Consider the following 18,785-nt stretch of genomic DNA (forward strand, 5'->3'; position numbering starts at 1 on the left):
CCAAATGCAAATTCATTATTGTATATTATTATTATATACATAGAAATGCATAGATAAATAATGGATGATAGCAGACATGTTTAAGCTGGAGGGTGGAGGAATGCCTGATGAAGAGCCAATCAGTTGATGAATTTGCTTTGATAATGGGCAGTTACGAAGCGAGATTGATCATGCATAAAACACGGGTATGGAGAAATAAACATTCAAGATGTGACAAAATCACATATTTATGTTGAAAGTGCAACATTCTTTTGCACGAGCTTCCTGCAGCAGTACTTTCCAGTAACTGTGATTTGTGAGCAGGTCAAGAATAGTGTGTGTAACTTAGGGATGCACAACATATGGCTCATAAGCCAGATGCTGCTCGTTTAATGATTTAATGCCTCAGCATAACTTGAATAAATAGAACAAAACATATTTCTATAATATTAAATTATTTAAAAAAATCCATAAATTCATGTATTGTTATTGTTGATGTAAATAAATAGTTTTATTAAGGAGAAGAAGTTGTTTACATTCCTTGCACCTTAACAAAAATCAACTATAGCTTGTGATAACCAAATACTAAAATTTGATTCATTTGTTACTCAACTTTGCCCCAGTGATGCCAACATCAAAACAATAGGTGTTATTCCAGGTCTATGTAAATTTGGGGTAATGTTTATTTTGTCAGTTTGTAAAGTAGTTACTAAAGTGGTTGCTTATAAATATTACAAATATTTTGTAATATTACTTGTAAATATCAGTCTGAAAAATGGTTGATTAAAAAAATGTAGTTATCACATTAAAATGCTATTTTCAGTAACCATATCTATTGAACGTGATTTATTTTTCCCTAAAAATTCAAGTTTTAAAAAATGCAACCTGCATATTATTATTATTATTGCACAGGCACCTCCATGGAGTCATAAGACTCATCATGGGAGACCCAAACTATCAACACAATATCTGTCATACTACCTCTCCTTGAAACCATAACAGACAAAGCACTGACAACTTACTCAGGCAACCCATTCCATTCGATCACCACTCTCCAAGGAAATAAATCTAGTGCTCACCTCAATCATAGGCAGTTCCACAGACCACTTGCCATCTTACCACTGAATTCTCTCCACCACTCCTGATCCCCAATAAACTCATGTGACCAGACCAGAGCACAGTAATCCAGATGTGGTCTTATCAAAGCTTTATAAAGAAGAATGATAACTCCCTTATCTCTGTTTGTGTTTCTCAATAACCAAGTAATCCTATAAGTTACCCTGGCTACTTTAGCAATATGCCCTTTAAACTTCAGCTCTATATCTAATGCTACTCCCAAATTCCTAGCTTCATCAATTTTCTCTGGAGCAGTGGTTCCCAAACAGTTATTTTTACTGAAATGACACTTATCCCATGTGGTTTTAGAATCAGACTATCGATGTGTCGATGCAATGATAAGAAGGACATTTAACAGACACTGTACAAACCACTAACTGTTTCGCTTTTAGTAAATACATGGTAATACTTTTAACATAAATTGTTTGTGAATTTGAAATGCACATTTCATTTATTTTTTTAACTTAGCCAACCTCACGGCACCAACTGTGCATTGCAACTATTAGGTAGGCCTATGTTCTGACTTTGGGTGTCGTGAAAAAATCCTGATATACACCAAGGGTGCCATGAACCAAAAATGTTTGGGAAACACTGTCCTGGAGTACAGTTCCCTTGATGTGGTACAACTTATAATCTTTGTCAAAAATATGTAACTTTACACTTTTCCACATTAAATCAACATCCATTATGTTTTGCACATACTGTCAGCCTATTCAAATCATCCTGCAAGCTCTACATCACCCTGATTAACTATTACCCTGCTCAACTTAATATCTTCAGCAAACAACTGAATATCTCCAATCAAATTATTTCCTATATCATTTATGCAAACAGTGTTGTAACGAAAAAAAAGTTAAAAAAAATTTTGTTACATATATGGCTGCGTTTTTAGTATAGTTATAGTTTTTGTTTTTTTTATTTTGTTTCCAGGGGTTAATCTACCAGATCATACTTACTTGTTTCAGATGTTGGTTAGGAAACTTAACAACTCTGTTACCAATCATACAGTGTCGCTACACTCAAAAGACTGTGGAACATTATCTTCTATGATTCAAAGAACTGTTTTTACAATAATTGAAAATCATAATCAGGTAAGAAAGTTGCATATCAAATTAGAATTTCTTTCATGTTTTTTACCAATAAAACTAATAGCTTTTAATTCTTTAAATTGAGATGTGAACTCATCAGACCCCTTTCCCAGTTCTCCCCAGAATATTTATCACTTTTTTCAAATTCATTTTCTGGCTTTATAACTTGACATTTCAGAAATGTCATTTTTAGTGCATGTAAATAGCTGCCTCCTTACATCCATGTGATGACAATATGCCAAGCAGCTCTCTATGTCACACCTTATTTGCAGGTGCCTTGGAAATACCAAAAACAACCATATGTGTTTCTCTGAACCTTTCCATGACATGTTTCCTGGAAAGGAAACATATTGTGGAAATCCATGAGTTTATTGATTAACTCATGGATCTGCATGTGATGATGGAGTTCATAGTTATGATCTTCATTTCCACCTCGAGATCCACATTTTGTGATTAATGACCTTGAGTATATCAGAGAAGACTGACACAAGTGCATCAGAACCAACAGACTTTTTGGTATCAAGATGATTCTTTCCAATGAAAGGCCATAGGAGTCATGTGATATACTCCTTTTGATATGGTTGGAAGTGATTGGTCATTGTGTAGGAATTGAAGGACAAAAAGCTTTGTCTTTGGATGTTATAGATGTGGGGTCTGAATGAGAGATGTTATTTTCAGAAGCACAAGAGATTGTGTTCACAGGCTTTTACAGGAAACAAGCCATGACTGCCATTTGTGAAAGAGAAAAAATTTCTGCATTTATCTTTTTCATTTGAATTTATTAATTGGTGGTTTATTTACCGTTTTTGTATGAAATTTTTGTCTTAAACTACTTGTGATATGCTGAATTTTTTTACTGCCTTGACATACTTATCAGAAACTCAGCAGGGCTGATATATTGGACTGAAATTTATAATAGAGTAGGAAAATGCAAGCCTGCATGCAAACAAGGATAGTTATTTTAACTTGATCACAGCAGTGAGGATAGTAGAAATAATAGTCTGATTATGGAAATGAAGAGGATTATTTCTGCATATGGATATTAATGTGTATATATATATATGCATACTGGTGGCCAAAACCTAAGGACGAACACTTTCTGAAGATTACAACCACAAATTCTGACGAATCAGCTTGTGGTTTTTCAATTTGTATAACTGATGATTTCAAGTAGCAAGGAGGTGCACATTCAAATTTTTGAACCGTGCACAAAGGGATCTCATGATAGCACTCCCCAGGATAAAAGGCAAACAGCTGCACTAAGCAAATCATGATTGAAGGAAGCTCTTTTCATGAAGGAATAAAGTTGCAAACTTGGATGTTTTGTAATGTCTCAAGGATATTACAATTCTTCCCCATGTGAAATTATCATTGAGATGATTTCACATTGGGAAGAATTATTGGAAAGCTTGAAGGTCACTATGATATTGCCATTGAGTTTGGAATCTTACATAGCGTTGTATCCAGGCTCTGGGCAGCGTTTCAAACCGATGGAATGTGTTCCAGACATTTACTAGGTCACCCTCGCTCAATGCAGAAAGCTCGATAACCTGGCAAGATGTCTGCAACAGGTAGTCCCATATGCCTGAAGACCTACAAAAACAAAAATAAAAATCTATAAAAACTGGACAAGACAACATCAATATGCTAATGTACTCTTTACAGATGAGAGTTGTTTTAGTCCTTTCTCTGATTCTAGATGACTTATCTGGCATGAAAGTGGTAGTGCTTACCATCGCGAGAGTGTTTTTGAAAGAGATAGATATGGTGGTGCTGGGGTCACGGTATGGGGAGACATTATGCTTAATGGACGCACCAAGCTACAGGTGCTGGTAAAAGAGATTATGGCTGGTGAACAATATTGCAATGAAGTTCTTTGATGCTATGTTCGATTTTTCCATGGTGCTGTAGGCATAGAATTCATTTTTATGGATGAAAATGCCACACCACACCACATCATATATGAGCAGCAGAGATACTTCTGGAGACTGGGGATGTTAATCAAATTGAGCTGCCATTACACTCCCCAGATCCCTGTAGAACATGTTTGGGACACAATAGGGAGATGCATTTATGCTCGAAATTCCCCTCCAGAAAACAAACAAGGTTTTATCCTTGTTGTGACGAAGGAGTGGGCCAGTTTGCCTCAAGAACTCCTGAATCACTTGGCGCTAAGCATGGTACGACATTGTGAGAGCTGTATCACATTTCAGGGTGGACATCATTCCATACTGAAATGTCTCTCTCTCTCTCTCTCTCTGCATAGTTTCCTGTAAGCACTGTACATTAATTCCTTAACTACATTTTAGCAACATGTTAACAAATTTCATCCTTAGGAAATCTGTAACATTTTGCCAAAATGTATTGCAATTTAATTTCTATGAAATTTATAACACATATTTTGTGTAATGTAATTTAATAGTATGCTGGCAATAAATTTGTCCACGTTCGTCTGTAGTCATGAAAATTTTTTCATATGCGGGTAAAAATATAGTTTGTCCTTAGCTTTTGGACCCCAGCTTATTTATTTATAACAACTTAAGATGTATGAAATGGTGATAGCATTTTTTTTATTTATTTACAAAGCTCTTTAAGTGTTCTGTCCTGATTCTAATTTTCCTACGAGGGGAGGGGCTAAAAATTTCTGATAAACGCTTAGAAGATGGTTTTACCTCAATTCCTTCATAGTGTAAGAATTTTTAGTGTGCAAAATTCCATGCAGTGGTTTTTAGGAACAAATATACCATATTATAGGGGAAATGATAGTGTGTGTGTGTGTGTGCGTGCATATAATACACATATCTTTATAATATAATAACAGCTTCACATATGTAAGAGAAAATGGAATATATTATTCATTACTTTTATATATTTTGCTCATGAGCTTCTTTCAGGGAGAAGGCAGAAGAATTGATGATTAACAACATCACCAGGACTTCTGCCTTCTCCCTGAAAGAAGCTCATGAGCAAAATATATAGGAGTAATAAATTATATTTAGTTTTCTCTTACATGTATGAAGTCGTTATATAAAAATTATATTACATTTAACACGCATATCTCTATTAAACGTCTAGTAACACATCTTTATTTTCAAACAGATATTGAAGTAACTTCATTAATATATTCTGAGATGAGCGTTGCCTAGTTACATTAACAGTCAAGTACATATTTATTTAAAATAATATTTATCATAATAATATAATAATATTATTATATAATAACATAATATTATTATAATAATATATTATTTGTAATTTATATTTTATTATAATAATAACATAATAATAATATAAAACATATTTATTTTCTGATTTATAAAGTTGAATGTGGTTGATTTTTCAGGCAACTGGATGTGATTTTCATCTAAAGAAACAAGACTATACATTTTCTTCTCTGTTGATCTGGTATAAAAGTTTGCAAACGGTAAACTTTTTGATAACTGATTTTTAGTAGCAAGTTTTATGCTTAGTTTCAAAACCATACCCTTATCAAAAGTGTTTAAATGGCTGTTAAACTTAAATTTATTAGGAAACTGTATTGATCAATTTTTGAACTTTGTTTACATTTTCTCCATCTCCAAAATGACTTATTGAGCAAAATGAGCAACATTGTGAGAAGTTACAGAAACTAAATGTGTAAACCATGCAATGGCAGAACTACCATATTGGGAAACCCCAAAAAAGCAAGAAAAGCACATGAGAACATACAGGGCTCTATGCATGTTTATGGTAGGGCAGGGTGTAGGTATGGAAAGCACTCATGAGCATAACAGAAGTTTTTGTATGAATAGTTTAAGTCTTTGCATTAACTGGGATTTTAGTAGGCAATATTGAAAGTAGTTACTCTTTTGAAAAAGAAATATTTTAATAGTTAAAACTATTTAGAAATGAAAAAAAACGTCAGTAAGACAGTTCATATTAACAATCCAGTACCATGATACGTTCACAAAAATAAATTTATCTTGATAGTGTGGAAATAATTGTGAGCAAATTGCAGTTGTATAAACAGCCTTGATTTTAGATTAAATAATAGGCTTTCTCAAAATTTCACACTTTAAATTGTGTAACTGTAGTTTTTTTAAAAAAAGAGACACACACACACACACTCACTCTCACTCACTCACTCACTCACATGCATTGTAGCTAAAGCTGAAATGAGGACAAAATATACTGTATTACACTGTATAGCTTTTCATATAAACATAACTAGTTTTGTCTTTATTATAAGGCTTGTTCAGGTGTATGCGAAACATAAGAAGATATAAAGAAGCAGATGTACAAACTGAAAAAGAATAACATAATATCAGCAAATAAGATATTTTGTAGAATTCTGGTTTTTCAAAATAGTTGTGTGCATGATTATGTGCATCTGTTTACACTGTAAGATCATAGCTTGGAAGCATTCAGATAGATTAATGTTGGGATTCATATTCATGTGCACAGTATCTGGTGCAATCTCAGTTGACTCCCAGATTTTTCTCTTGGTCATGTTATAGTAATGAAATGTAGAAATGAAAAAATAGTGATATAAGATTTCTGATGATTTCTTGAGAACTTGGTATCTTTCTATTATGGCATCACATGGATGGATTGATTAAGTATTATTTGCTTGTATCTTTACATGCTGAGTGATTAAGTTGTGGAAAACCTGAATGAATGCATGCATAAATGTACATATGTATATGTGTGTATATACAGGGTGGTCCCATAATTCTTAGTGCAGTTTTAAACTTTAATAGGTCCAACATTACAAAAGTTAGATTTTTAGTATATAATAACTTAAAGAGTATGTAATTAAGTTTTATTTACAATGATTTGTTTCTTATTAGTGCTTAACATGACTGCCATCTTGTGCAATGCATGTAACTAGGCAATTTTCAAAGTTACAGAAAATGTTTAGTAGTTGCAAAGCAGTGAATACATGGATTGCATTTGGTAATTTTAGTCTCAAGGTCATCGAGAGAAACAGGTTTTGAGGCATACATGACTTGGATAGATTAGAGTTCTGGGCTAAGGAGAATGGATGTCAATTTAATGTGGCAAAATGTAAGGTTATGCATTTTGGGGTGAAAAGATTAGTATATCACATTGGTGGAATTGTGCTCCTGGAGATTGATGAGGTCAGGGACTTGGGAGTATTGGTGGATAGGGAGTTGAAGTTTAGGGGGCACAATGCAAGAGCGGCTAAATCAGCTCATCAAATCACTTGGATGCTAAAGAATACTTTGACGAGCAGAGATAAGCAAGTTATTGTTCCTCTGTATCGAGCCTTGATAAGACCCCATCTTGATTACTGTATCCAGATCTGGTCACCTAGGTTTCTTCTTGATGCGGGAGAAGGTTGAGAGGATCCAGAGGCGAGTGACCAAGATGATAACAGGTCTGTGGAATGAACCTTATGAGATCAGGTTGAAGATTTGTGGGTTGCAGAAATTAGTTGATAGGTGGAAAAGGGGAGATATGATTGAGACATTCAAATTGCTAAAGGATTTCTATAGGATGAATTGAGAGGATATTTTTGAGATCAGGACTGGTGGTGAGAGAACTAGGTGTCACCTATGGAAGCTGGGCAAGAGTGCGGTTAGCAACGGTGTTAGAGCTGGGTTCTTTGCTTTTAGAGTGGTAAATGAGTGGAATAAGCTGCCAGAGTCTGTTGTGGGTGCTATGACGGTGAGTGAGTTCAAGCAAGGTATGATAGATACTGTGAGAATGTCATATAGTTGTGGTGGACATGATGTTTAGGGCCTCCCTCGATGAGTCTAAGGACTCCCTGCAATTGCCCGTAATAATAATAATCATTTCATTTTGAGCAGGATGAAATTAAATATCATATTGAAAATTAAAGCATGTAAGAAAGTTTTAAAAATAATCAAAGTTAAGCAGCTTTCAGAGTCAAACTGTAGACTCAAATATACAAATATCATGAAAATATTTAATGAATGGAATGCTGAAGAACTTTAGCCTTTGAAACTTTTAGCAAACTGCTAAAAGCTTCAATTCTTTGTTTCCAGTTACCGAAAACAAAGATTGTGTACAGGGAGACATTGAGATTTGTTGCTACAAAAGCAAGGAAGAACTGAACAAATTAAATTATGAGAGTCCAAACAATGTACAAGATTTAATTTTGGAATTCTTCTATATAACTCCCTATAAATAATTAAAAGCAGACAATGATTATCGTTACTCACTTTAAGATAGGCTTCTTTCTTCATCATTTTTAGATATATACGAGGAGGATATTAATGGTTCAGTTTTTACAGTTATCTTTTCCATTGACATTCAGCTGTTACTCATGCTATAATGATATTTATTCTCTGTTAGCCTAAAGGAAGGTAGAAGGATGCTATATTAAACATTAAGCTTGCTAATTCAACCATATGTATGCTATCCTACATTTTTTGTGTATGAGATTTTTTGTCATTTGTTCTCTAAGAGAGCACACTGACTTACTAGCCACAAATATTTTATATGATTTCTTCTTTCTGTGTACTAATTTTTTAACAGCCTATTCCACATGGGAGTTCTTATTTATCTACCTCTGCAGATGACTTCACTACATTTCCCTGACCAAGTCATTCACTGTTTCTTTCATATTGTTATTTTTATTATTATTTATCATCATTACTGGATCTCCATGGGCTAAAAAGAGAATCATTGTAGATACTCTGTTTTCAGCAAATAATATCATTTGCTGACTCTCAGATCTGGTTGGCCAAGTAGATAGTGTCTTTGTAAGTGATAGATAATTTTCGTTACCCAGCATGAAACTATCACTCTTCTTATTAAAAGTAAGGAATAGCTTAAAAAGTTCATGTTATCTGTGTGTGTGTGTGTGTGTGTGTGTATATATATATATATATATATATATATTATGTGTGTTAATAGTCCTAATGTTATCTTCATCTGCCTTTGTGCTAATTCTAAGATTACCTCATCTCCCTCAAAAATTCAGGTGACTAGATTTGCTTATAGTTATTCAGATGTGGTCTTATCCAGACAAAAATTTGGAACATCTTATCTCTACAGGTTGTTGCCTTTTCACATTAGCAGTACCTCCCCCCCCCCTTCCCTGAACTTCAGTTCATCACTGTCAACATTCACCCCAATTCTTGCCTCTAACCCACCACCCATGAAAATACATAGCATTCTATTATGGAATCCCAAAGGTGAAAAATCATATTTAGTTATATTAAGCTGGCATTCTCATTTTTTTTTTTTTTTAATTTTTAATCGAAGGGGAGTTAGCTAGTCTTATTCAAAAGTAGCAGGCTTTTTGCTCCCAGAATCTCTAGTTTTTCATACCACAAAACAACTTGCAGTCTACTTTGGACACACCTGTAGATCAGTTAACATATGCCTTGAAGAACATAAAAATTACATCCAAGATCATCTGTATAGCAAGTCGTGATTAGCAGACCTTTACTCTAGATACTCCTTCATATAGTATCAGATGGAGAAAAGCATCTTTATTACGTATAAGTCATTACAGGATGACTTATACGTAATAAAGTTATTAGTAAAGCTCTCTACATTATAAACTATTGTTTATAATGTAGACTCTGAGTCTTGTGTGTGTTTCTGTACGTAGTTAGGTTTAAAGGTTTTGTTAATTACTCCAGTGAGAGGTCTGAGAGGCTATTCTTAGAATCAGGTTCAGCTATGAAGTGCTCTCTCAACCTCAACAAGTATGGTTGCATTAATTTACCAAAGATCTGGGAGACTATCATTTTAAGACCTAATAGCTAGACTTTTCTGAATTAACTAGGTAGTTTGATCCATAGAGGGTGCCGTATAAGGCACCCCCCCCCCTCTATAGAGGTGTCAGTTACAATTTAAATTGTTTCTACAATTATTTGGTTTAGTGCTGTGTATCTGTCATTGAGCGCTGATGATGCTGAATAGAAAAACTGGCGAAATATTAAAGTTTTGGTGTTAATTATACCGTTAAGCTTTATTATGGATATTGAACAACACCTTAGCCTTTCTGTGCAAATGATCAGTTTTGTCTAATTTGGAAAATTAAAATGGAAAATACACAGCACTTAAGTGTTTGTGTTTTTCTATTAATTATTAGTCTCAATTATTTTATTAGTAATTTTTATTTTATTTTATTACTTTAATGAGAGTTGTAAGCTTATGTGATCTCATACTTATAAAGCTAATATCATAATTTTTTTCCCCACTTTATACCTTTGCATCGTCATCGTCATCTTCCTATCCAGGTTCTAGGCCATGTGGCCTGTTCTGGACACAGTCCATATTCTTCTTCTTGGTCGTTCCTTGTTCCTCTCGGATTATATATTAAGATCTTTTTTTTTAGTAATCTTTCTCTCTAAATTCTTGCTATATGGTCTAGCCAGTTTTTCCTATATTTAAATATTAAGTCTGTTATGGGATTGATTTTGAAATTTTTAATTATTTCACTATTTCTTTTTTTATCTAATAGAGTGAGTTTTTCTGTTTTCCTAAGGAATTTCATTTCTGCTGCCTGAATTCTCTGTAAGTCTCTTTCTCCGAAGATCCAGATCTCACTTCCATATAGTCGTGTATGTTTGGCTATTGTTTATAATGTGAACTCTGAGTCTTGTGTGTTTCTGTACATAGTTAGATTTAAAGGTTCTGTTAATTACTCCAGTGATTTTTATAAAATTTGTCATCTTAAAATCAATATCTATTTCATTTATGTAAGATACAGCCTAGGTATTTGAAAATATTAGCTTACTCGGTTATTTTATTATTTATTACTATTTTGCTTCTGACAAGGTTATTCCCATAAAAAGCCATGACTTTAGTTTTCTCTGTTGACATTTCTAGGCCATATTGTTGTATAATATTATTTAAATTATAAATTGATTTCTGCAGTTCGATCTGATCATCAGCAAAAAAGTAGTGTGTCGATTTTTGCATGTTGATTGATTTGGAAGCCACAAGTACTTCTCTCCATTTTTTGATATTGTCCATATATATATACATATATATATATATAGAATAATATGGGTGATAAAGGACAGCCTTGAAGGACTCCTCTATTTATTGGTTTCCAAGTGGATATATCATTTTGCCTTATTGCTATTTCATTATTATGGTATATATTTAATATAGCATTGTATAGTTGGTTTGGAATGTGATATTCCTTGAAAGTTTCCCATAGTTTATTTCTCAAGATATTGTCAAATTCTTTTATATAATCAATGAAAGTTATGTGTGTTTCAATATTGTATTCTCTGTGTTTTTCTATGATTATTTTTAAGATAAAAGCTGAGTCTATATATGATCTTCCCTTACGAAATCCATTCTGTTCTTCTCCCAACCGTGATTTTATATAGGATAATAATGTGTTAACATTTTTGCATAAATTTTGTATCCTGTATTGAGGAGGCTGATGCCACGATAGTATTGCAATCTGTTTTTAGACCTTTTTTATAAATTGTTATCACTAGAGCCCGCGCGGTTAGCCTAGTGGCTTGCGCTTCGCAACCATATGCCTGGGGAAGGAGTGTCCTAGGTTCGATTCCCGTTGGAGACGTGAGGAGCTGAAGGATCTTCCTCAGCCATAGCCAAGTTAGCCGGTCTTGGGCGCGAGCAGTAGGGTTTTTTCCGCCAGTTTATCTGGTGTTTTTCATCCCGCAAGCAGGCAAACCGGCGCCGTGAACACACAGGGATACAGCCAAGAATACCTTGAGGCATAGGAGTGACCATTCTATCCTCGTATTTCGGTTACGAAATCCAAGCATGCTTGAAAGGTTGTGGGCCTTAAAGGCCTGTTAAAGCCATTGGGATAGATATCACTAGAGCTCTATCCCAACTCTTTGGGGATTTTCCCATCTTTGTATATTTGGTTTATAAATTTTAAAAATCAGATGTTAAATTCTTTACCTGCAAATTTAATAAGTTCTGTATTTATATTATCTTCGCCTGGTGACTTGCCTGTTCTTCTTTGTTTGAGGGTATTTTGTAGTTTTTCGTATGTAAACTCATCTATATTACTGATGTTATATTTCAGGGAAGATTCTTCTATCAAGGAGTTATCATGCCATAGCTTCTGGAAATACACTTGCCAAGTTTCTAGTTCGATTATATCAATTTTTGTTCTTTCTTTTAAATCGTTGTTTGATGATTCTATATGTATTAGGTCTTTTTAATGTGCAGTCCCGTTCTAATTTTGCTATAAAATTTTCATGTTTCTCTGTTTTTTTTTACATGCTCTCTTTACTATTGCTCTTTTCCTTTTATATTCGATGAGTGATTCATCTGTCTTTAAATTTAGCCATTGTTTATATGCTGTCTTTTTTTCTTCAGTTATCCATTGTCTTAGATCTCTGCGTGTTATCCATTTTCTTTTTGTTCCCAAAGTCTCTCTTGCATCATTTTCTAATATATGTTTGACCATTCTTCCTCCACTGTCATCCTCTTTTCCTCGATTTTGCTCAACCAATCCTTAATGTTATCTGATACAGGCTTCTAATATTCTCATCATCTAAGAGTTTAATTTTATATAATTCTGTATTTCTATTTTTGTTTGTTTTTTTCCTTCCCTCCCATCTTGGTTTCCGTTTAACTTTCCCTATCAGTAAGTAGTGGTTCTGACTCTATCTCTGCTCCTCTATATACTCTGGTATCTATGATCATATTTGATAATTTCATATTAACTATTATATATTTTATAATGCTTTCTGTATTTCTTGCCTGCCAGGTAAATCTGTGAATATCTTTCTTTGAAGTAGGTATTCGTTATTCTATAATTGTTGTATAGGGTGAATGCTCTTAATCTCTTTCCATTATTATTATTGTATGTTGGTTCACCCTATCGGTCCTATGTTGCATTTATGTGAAGTATTATAATTTCTTGCATTTAGGTCACTCATTATTATAATATAATCAGAAGAGTTTATTTAATCTATAATCTTTTGTAATTCTTGATAAAAAAAAATCTGTTTCTTCTTCTTTTCCCCCTCTTCTGGAATGCCTTTACTGCATCTTTACTCCACTATATAGATATAATTCTCGGTTTCATCTGTTTTCCTTTTTGTACTTTCTTTGATTCTGTAATGGTAGTTATCATTATTTTTTGTTTTTCCAAGGTTTGATCTAATTCTTGTATTTGATGGTGTATACTGCTAACGTTCCATGTTGTGCCTTCCAAATATTAGATATCTTCTTTTTCCATTTTTGTGTCCATGTCTGAATCGTGTCCATTCTCTGAGCTGGGTCATTTCCGATAGGGTCCATTCATTTTGAATGGTCTTGAGTCTTTTTAGTGAGTTTCAGTTCAACTGAGGGGGTTACTGGCCTCCTGCAATCTAGCTTGATGGTGGGGCTGTCGCCTTAAGGTCATCAAACTTCGTGTGTAGAGGCTTAAGTGATGTGAGGACATCATGTTGGAGGCTTAATGTATTTTTTACAACACTCAAAAAAGGATTAAAATAGAATTTAATACTTCCTATATTCCCATGTAAACACAACTATGGTCATTCAGGCTTGGCTGACCATGTTTTGGACACCACCCACAGATCATGGTATCATGGAATCATGATACCATGATCTGTGGTTTCATGTATCATGGAAGAAAACTACCATGCTCCACCACAGCAGATTCAAGAAAGAGAGACTTTTCTTAGAAGCAGCAGCTCTCAGAAACCAACCAAATCTTAATAAATATGGTTGCATTAAGCTTCCGAAGATTTGGAAGCTTAATGCATCACCAGAGGTCCTACCCTACATTCCAGGCCACCTACTACCGCCTTTAGAGGGCGCTCCACCTAGATAGGACTTTAATGTCACCCAAGTGGTTGGGCTTAGTATTGTATGATATTTGTGTGCATGTTGCATTAGTTGTTTTTGTAATCCCTGTAGATGTCCTAGTCACTAGGACGAAATATAGGAAGTATTAAATTCTATTTTAATCCTTTTTGAGTATTGTAAAAAATCCATTAAGCCTCTAACACGAGGTCATCAAACTTGCCTTAGTGGCTATTAAAGGAAAATGAAATTCCCCTTAGATTACTCTAATAGCTTCAGGGGAGAGTGGAGGGAACTCCTCCAGAGTTAGAAGAAGTTAGGATAGTAAAGATTATAGTATTGTGTCCTCTTCTATAGATGTTAATAGAGGAGATGAAAAATGGATCAAGATGAAGAACAAGACAGGAAAGAAGTATGGCTAAAAGAGTGAAGAAGGCCATACTTAGCTCAGGTATGCTTGGTGTGCCAAGCCCGTACTTGTAATTGCAAGCTCCTGGGGATTTTATATCTTTGCATTTAAAGTAAAAGGCAAGTATATTCATAATAAGTGGCAGGATCTCAGATGTTATTGTCCATCTTATCGTAACATTAATTATCTTTCTATAAATCCAAGTTAATTAGCTCTGACATCACTGAGGCCTAACATGCTAAGGGAAAAATAATATACCAAAAAGAATACATTCAAGAATGTAAGAAGGAGCTAAAGTGGTATGATCACTTAGAATGGAGTATAAATGATCAGCAAAAACCCAAGTACAAAAGAAAATGCATGTAAAGACCAAGATATTTGCAGGTTGTTATAGTTCTTTTTTAATCCATCTACTGGCAATCTTTGAATCAAAAACTCCCCTCACTCTGTTTTCCCTAAATATTAACCTGTAGCTGTCCAAGGGCTCCTAATCAATAGATTCCTACTTTCTCCTTAACCTCTTGTCTACACAAGCAGCACTGCATGCTATAGGTTTTGAAACTTTTTGTGAAGGTTGATACTAAAAATAAAGTTATCTGTAGATTATTGCTTTAGAAAATGAAGTAAGAGGCTGAGGAGATAATCTAGTCTTTTAGCACACGCATATCATCATCATAAATTTTCTGATATGTACTCTCAAAGGATGTTCAGTTTACTATGACACACTACATGATTAAGTTTACATTATTATTAATCTCCTATCCACAGTTTTCCTCCAAATTAGTCTCTTACTTGTTAGCACTCCAATATTGTCATAGATAACATTTCATTGATCTAAGGCACTTCTGACTGAATCAATCCACCCAGACCTTGGTCTTCCTATGGGTCTTTTTCCTGTCAACTTTGCATCTAACACATGTTTTGTTTTTCTTATCCCATTCTGTAAGTGACCATATCATCTTAGAATAGCTCTGCTCACACACATTCTTAAATGTAAACAATGTCAAGTTCCTTCCTAATGTCTTCATTTTGAATATAATTCTGCCATTAATGTCACCTGTTCTGGTCTCTAATTTTTCTCAGAAATTTCATATCTATGGTCTCTAATTTTGATCAGGTGCTTTAATTCTGATCCAAGTCTCAGATCCATAACTTAAAACTGGTTTGAACACTATCTTGTGTACTGCTGGTTTGTGATGTTTTGGCTAATTTTTTTCTTATTCCTTATAAATATATTTAACTGGCTTCCCATCATACTAGCTTTGATTTTTCTGTTGAAATTTTTTTATAGATTCTCCATTGAGAATGCAAATGAAATTTACTATTTCTGTTTATTCTCATAGTTTTGATCTTTTTATTGCTGATTTTCATGCCAAATTTGCTACAGCTATAATTCAATTTAGTTAGAGAATACTGGAGACTTGCACTAGATGTGTTTAGGAGTACAAATTGCAAAAAGCTAAGTTTGACGTATCCAATTCTAATATCAGGCTTAACCACTTTCTTTCATAATCTGATCCATATAATGATGAATAAGTGTGGAGATGATGTGCATATTTGTCTTAACCATGATTTTACATCAAACCATCTTCCTGTATATCCTTCAATTCTAACTGCAGACTTGCAACTTAAATATGGACTATATTGCTTTGCATAATATTCCATTTACTCCATATAATTGTAGTACTTCGAAAAGCTTTTCTCTGGGCACTTGTTGTATGCCTTTTCCAGATCTACAAAACCTAAGCACAGATCCTTGTCATATTCCCATGATTTCTCAACTATTTGTCATAAAATGAAAATCTGATCTTGATAACATCTATTTGGCCTAATCCTAGCTTGTTCTTTTCCAAGTTTCTCTTCCACAGTTTTTCTCAGCCACTTTTCAAGTATGCCTGTCTAAATCTTACATGGATAACTTAATAGGGAAATTCCTCTGTAATTCTCACATTCAGCTTTATTCCCCTTTTTACAGATGGTAACTGTAATAGCTCTACTCCAATCTTTTGGAATTCAACTTTCTGACCACACTGTCTGAATTTTGTAGTGCAGCCACTCCAAAACTTTTTTTCTTCTAAGTCGGGCCTGTCTTGCAGATAAGGTGATTAGTCCTATGCCTCTCGGTATATCCAATGGCTGTATCTCCTGCATTCACAGGGCCGGTTTGCCTGCTTGCAGGAGGAAAACTCTTCTGTCCACTCCCAAGACTGGCTAACTTGGCTATGTCTGAGAAAGATCCTTAAGCTCCTCACGTCGGTGACAGGAATCAAACCCAGGATACTCCTTTCCCAGGCATATGGTTGCGAAGTGCATAGACATTTAGGTTAACTGCACAGACTTCAAAACTTTTATACCTAAATATTTATGCATTTCTGGTCGGATATCATATACTCCAGCTGCCTTTCCACATTCAAGTTTTTGGTAGCTTTTCTTCCTCAAGTATTGATATGTACTTCTATTTGTATTCCTTAAATGAAACAAGCATTGACACTGTTCTGTTGTACAATGAAACCTGTGGAGAATTCATGCCTAAACAAACACACGTAATAACCACAGTAATAAGTTTTAATAAGTAAATATTTCATCCTTTAAGTATCATAGAACATCGTCAATACAGTTAATTCAAACAATACTGGGAATAACATACAGTTAGGGTACATGATTACAATGGAATCCCAATTGTAATCATGTGCCCTAACTGTATGTTATTCCTGTATTGTTTGAATTAACTGTACTGACGATGTCCTATGATACTTAGGATGAAATATTTACTTATTAAAACTTATTACTGTGGTTATTTTGTGTGTTTGTTTAGTCATTGACTGTTCTGTTCTGTCAATGCTTGTTTTATTTAACAGTCTTTCAAAGTAATTACTCCTGACATCTAGAATATCCTTATCTTCGGTTTCAACATCACCTTTATCATCTTTGGTTCCTTTTATGGTACTCTTTCCTCCATTTTAAGATCTAAGCTTTTTCAATAGCCTCCAGAACATTTTGCTACCTTCCTAATATTTCCTCCTATATTCCTACCAGTGTCTTCCCATGATTTTTTAGCTATTCTTATACACAGCTTAATTGTCTTACATTTTTTTCTGTATTCTTTTAGGGCATCTTACAGGCTCAATTTCTAGGAACTTTCAGTTTGTTTTCTTCTTTCCATGAGCAGTTCATCTTTAATTGCTCGTGTCCACCATGTGCTCTTATTTTTCTCTCCTTGCAGACAACTTCACCACATGCCTCCTAGCTGAATCTATCTACTATTTCTTTAGAGTTTTCCACTGAGACTGAAAGGTTTAGTTCTTATTTTTGAACTGTTTCATTTTTTCTTTAATAATGTTTGTATAGTTGAGTCTATAGTTGACCTGTAAAAGCTGCTACTTTTTTTTAATTATTTTTAAAACTTTCTTACATACTGTTTCTTTCAAAATCATGTTCGTTTTTTCCTGGTCACTTTCAATTTTAAATCATCTATACACAATTGTATCCTGAGCCAGTACGAAGATATTATTTTGGTAACCATGGAGTCCCACTCAACCAGCAACATGTCTATTATAATGAACTTTGAAGTTATTTACCCTACCTGAACTCACAATGCACTCAGGCAATGTATTCCGCTCACCAACGACTCTCCACACAAAAAAATCTACTCCTCATACCCTTCTTCATCACATCTTTATGAAACTTACAGGGATGGTTTCTCGTTTTTCCCATCTTAACATCCACTCTTTTTATAATTCCTTCTGTATTAATCAGATAAAATCCCTTAACGAACTTTAACAATCTCCTATCCACCAACCACTGTAATCCATGTTCTCTCAAATGCTGTTCATAACCAAAACTCCAGAGTCCTGATATCACATTGGTCATTTGTCTTTGGACTCTCTCTCTAGTGTTTCCAGGGCCACATTTACCATTAGGCACATGAGGCACAAGCTGGGGGGCCTTACTCTCTATAGGGGCTACATTTTAAAACCTTACTCCTCGCAAAGAACAATAAAATAAAGCATAGTTATAGTTGCAAAATAAAATACTTATTTTTAAATATTAAATTCATAATATAAAAACTAGAGGCTGCTGAAAAATTTGTGAGGCCCCCTGCTTCCATTTGAAATACATTGTTCTTTCCTTAGAATATAAAACTAACAGGAACTCCTGTATTCCATAAAATTCATGTATGTAAGCATACCATTTCTTTGCTGGATGTCTATACATGTCCAGCAAGCCTGGATAATACTCTGTCCACCTGTTGAAGGAACATGGATAAGAAGTGCAGTTTGACTATCATGTCCATTAGAAGGGGCAATAATCCTTCACGCTGAAAAGAACACTTAACTAGATTACCTGGAGTCCTTAGTAGCTAAGTTCAGTTGCCTATAGCAAGAAATGCAGTTGCTTGCAGTTTGCTGGGTAACTGGAATCTAAGTTATATCAGACTAAATACCTATGAGTTA

The 18,785-nt window shown here is 34.3% G+C and overlaps 1 protein-coding gene across 1 annotated transcript in view; it reads left to right on the forward strand.

The window, feature by feature from the left end:
- The window catches only part of Orc3 (origin recognition complex subunit 3), a 283,514-nt gene that overhangs the window by 61,304 nt on the left and 203,425 nt on the right, over positions 1-18,785 (forward strand). The window contains exons 5-6 of the mRNA XM_090412057.1: positions 2,026-2,186; positions 5,527-5,607. Coding sequence (XP_090268183.1) covers positions 2,026-2,186; positions 5,527-5,607 — 242 coding nt within the window. The remainder of the gene's footprint in view (positions 1-2,025; positions 2,187-5,526; positions 5,608-18,785) is intronic.

Source organism: Typopeltis vanoorti, chromosome 22, assembly GCF_054136105.1.
Source record: "Typopeltis vanoorti isolate ZY-2024b chromosome 22, IOZ_Tvanoo_1.0, whole genome shotgun sequence".
Taxonomy (NCBI): Eukaryota; Metazoa; Arthropoda; class Arachnida; order Uropygi; family Thelyphonidae; genus Typopeltis; species Typopeltis vanoorti.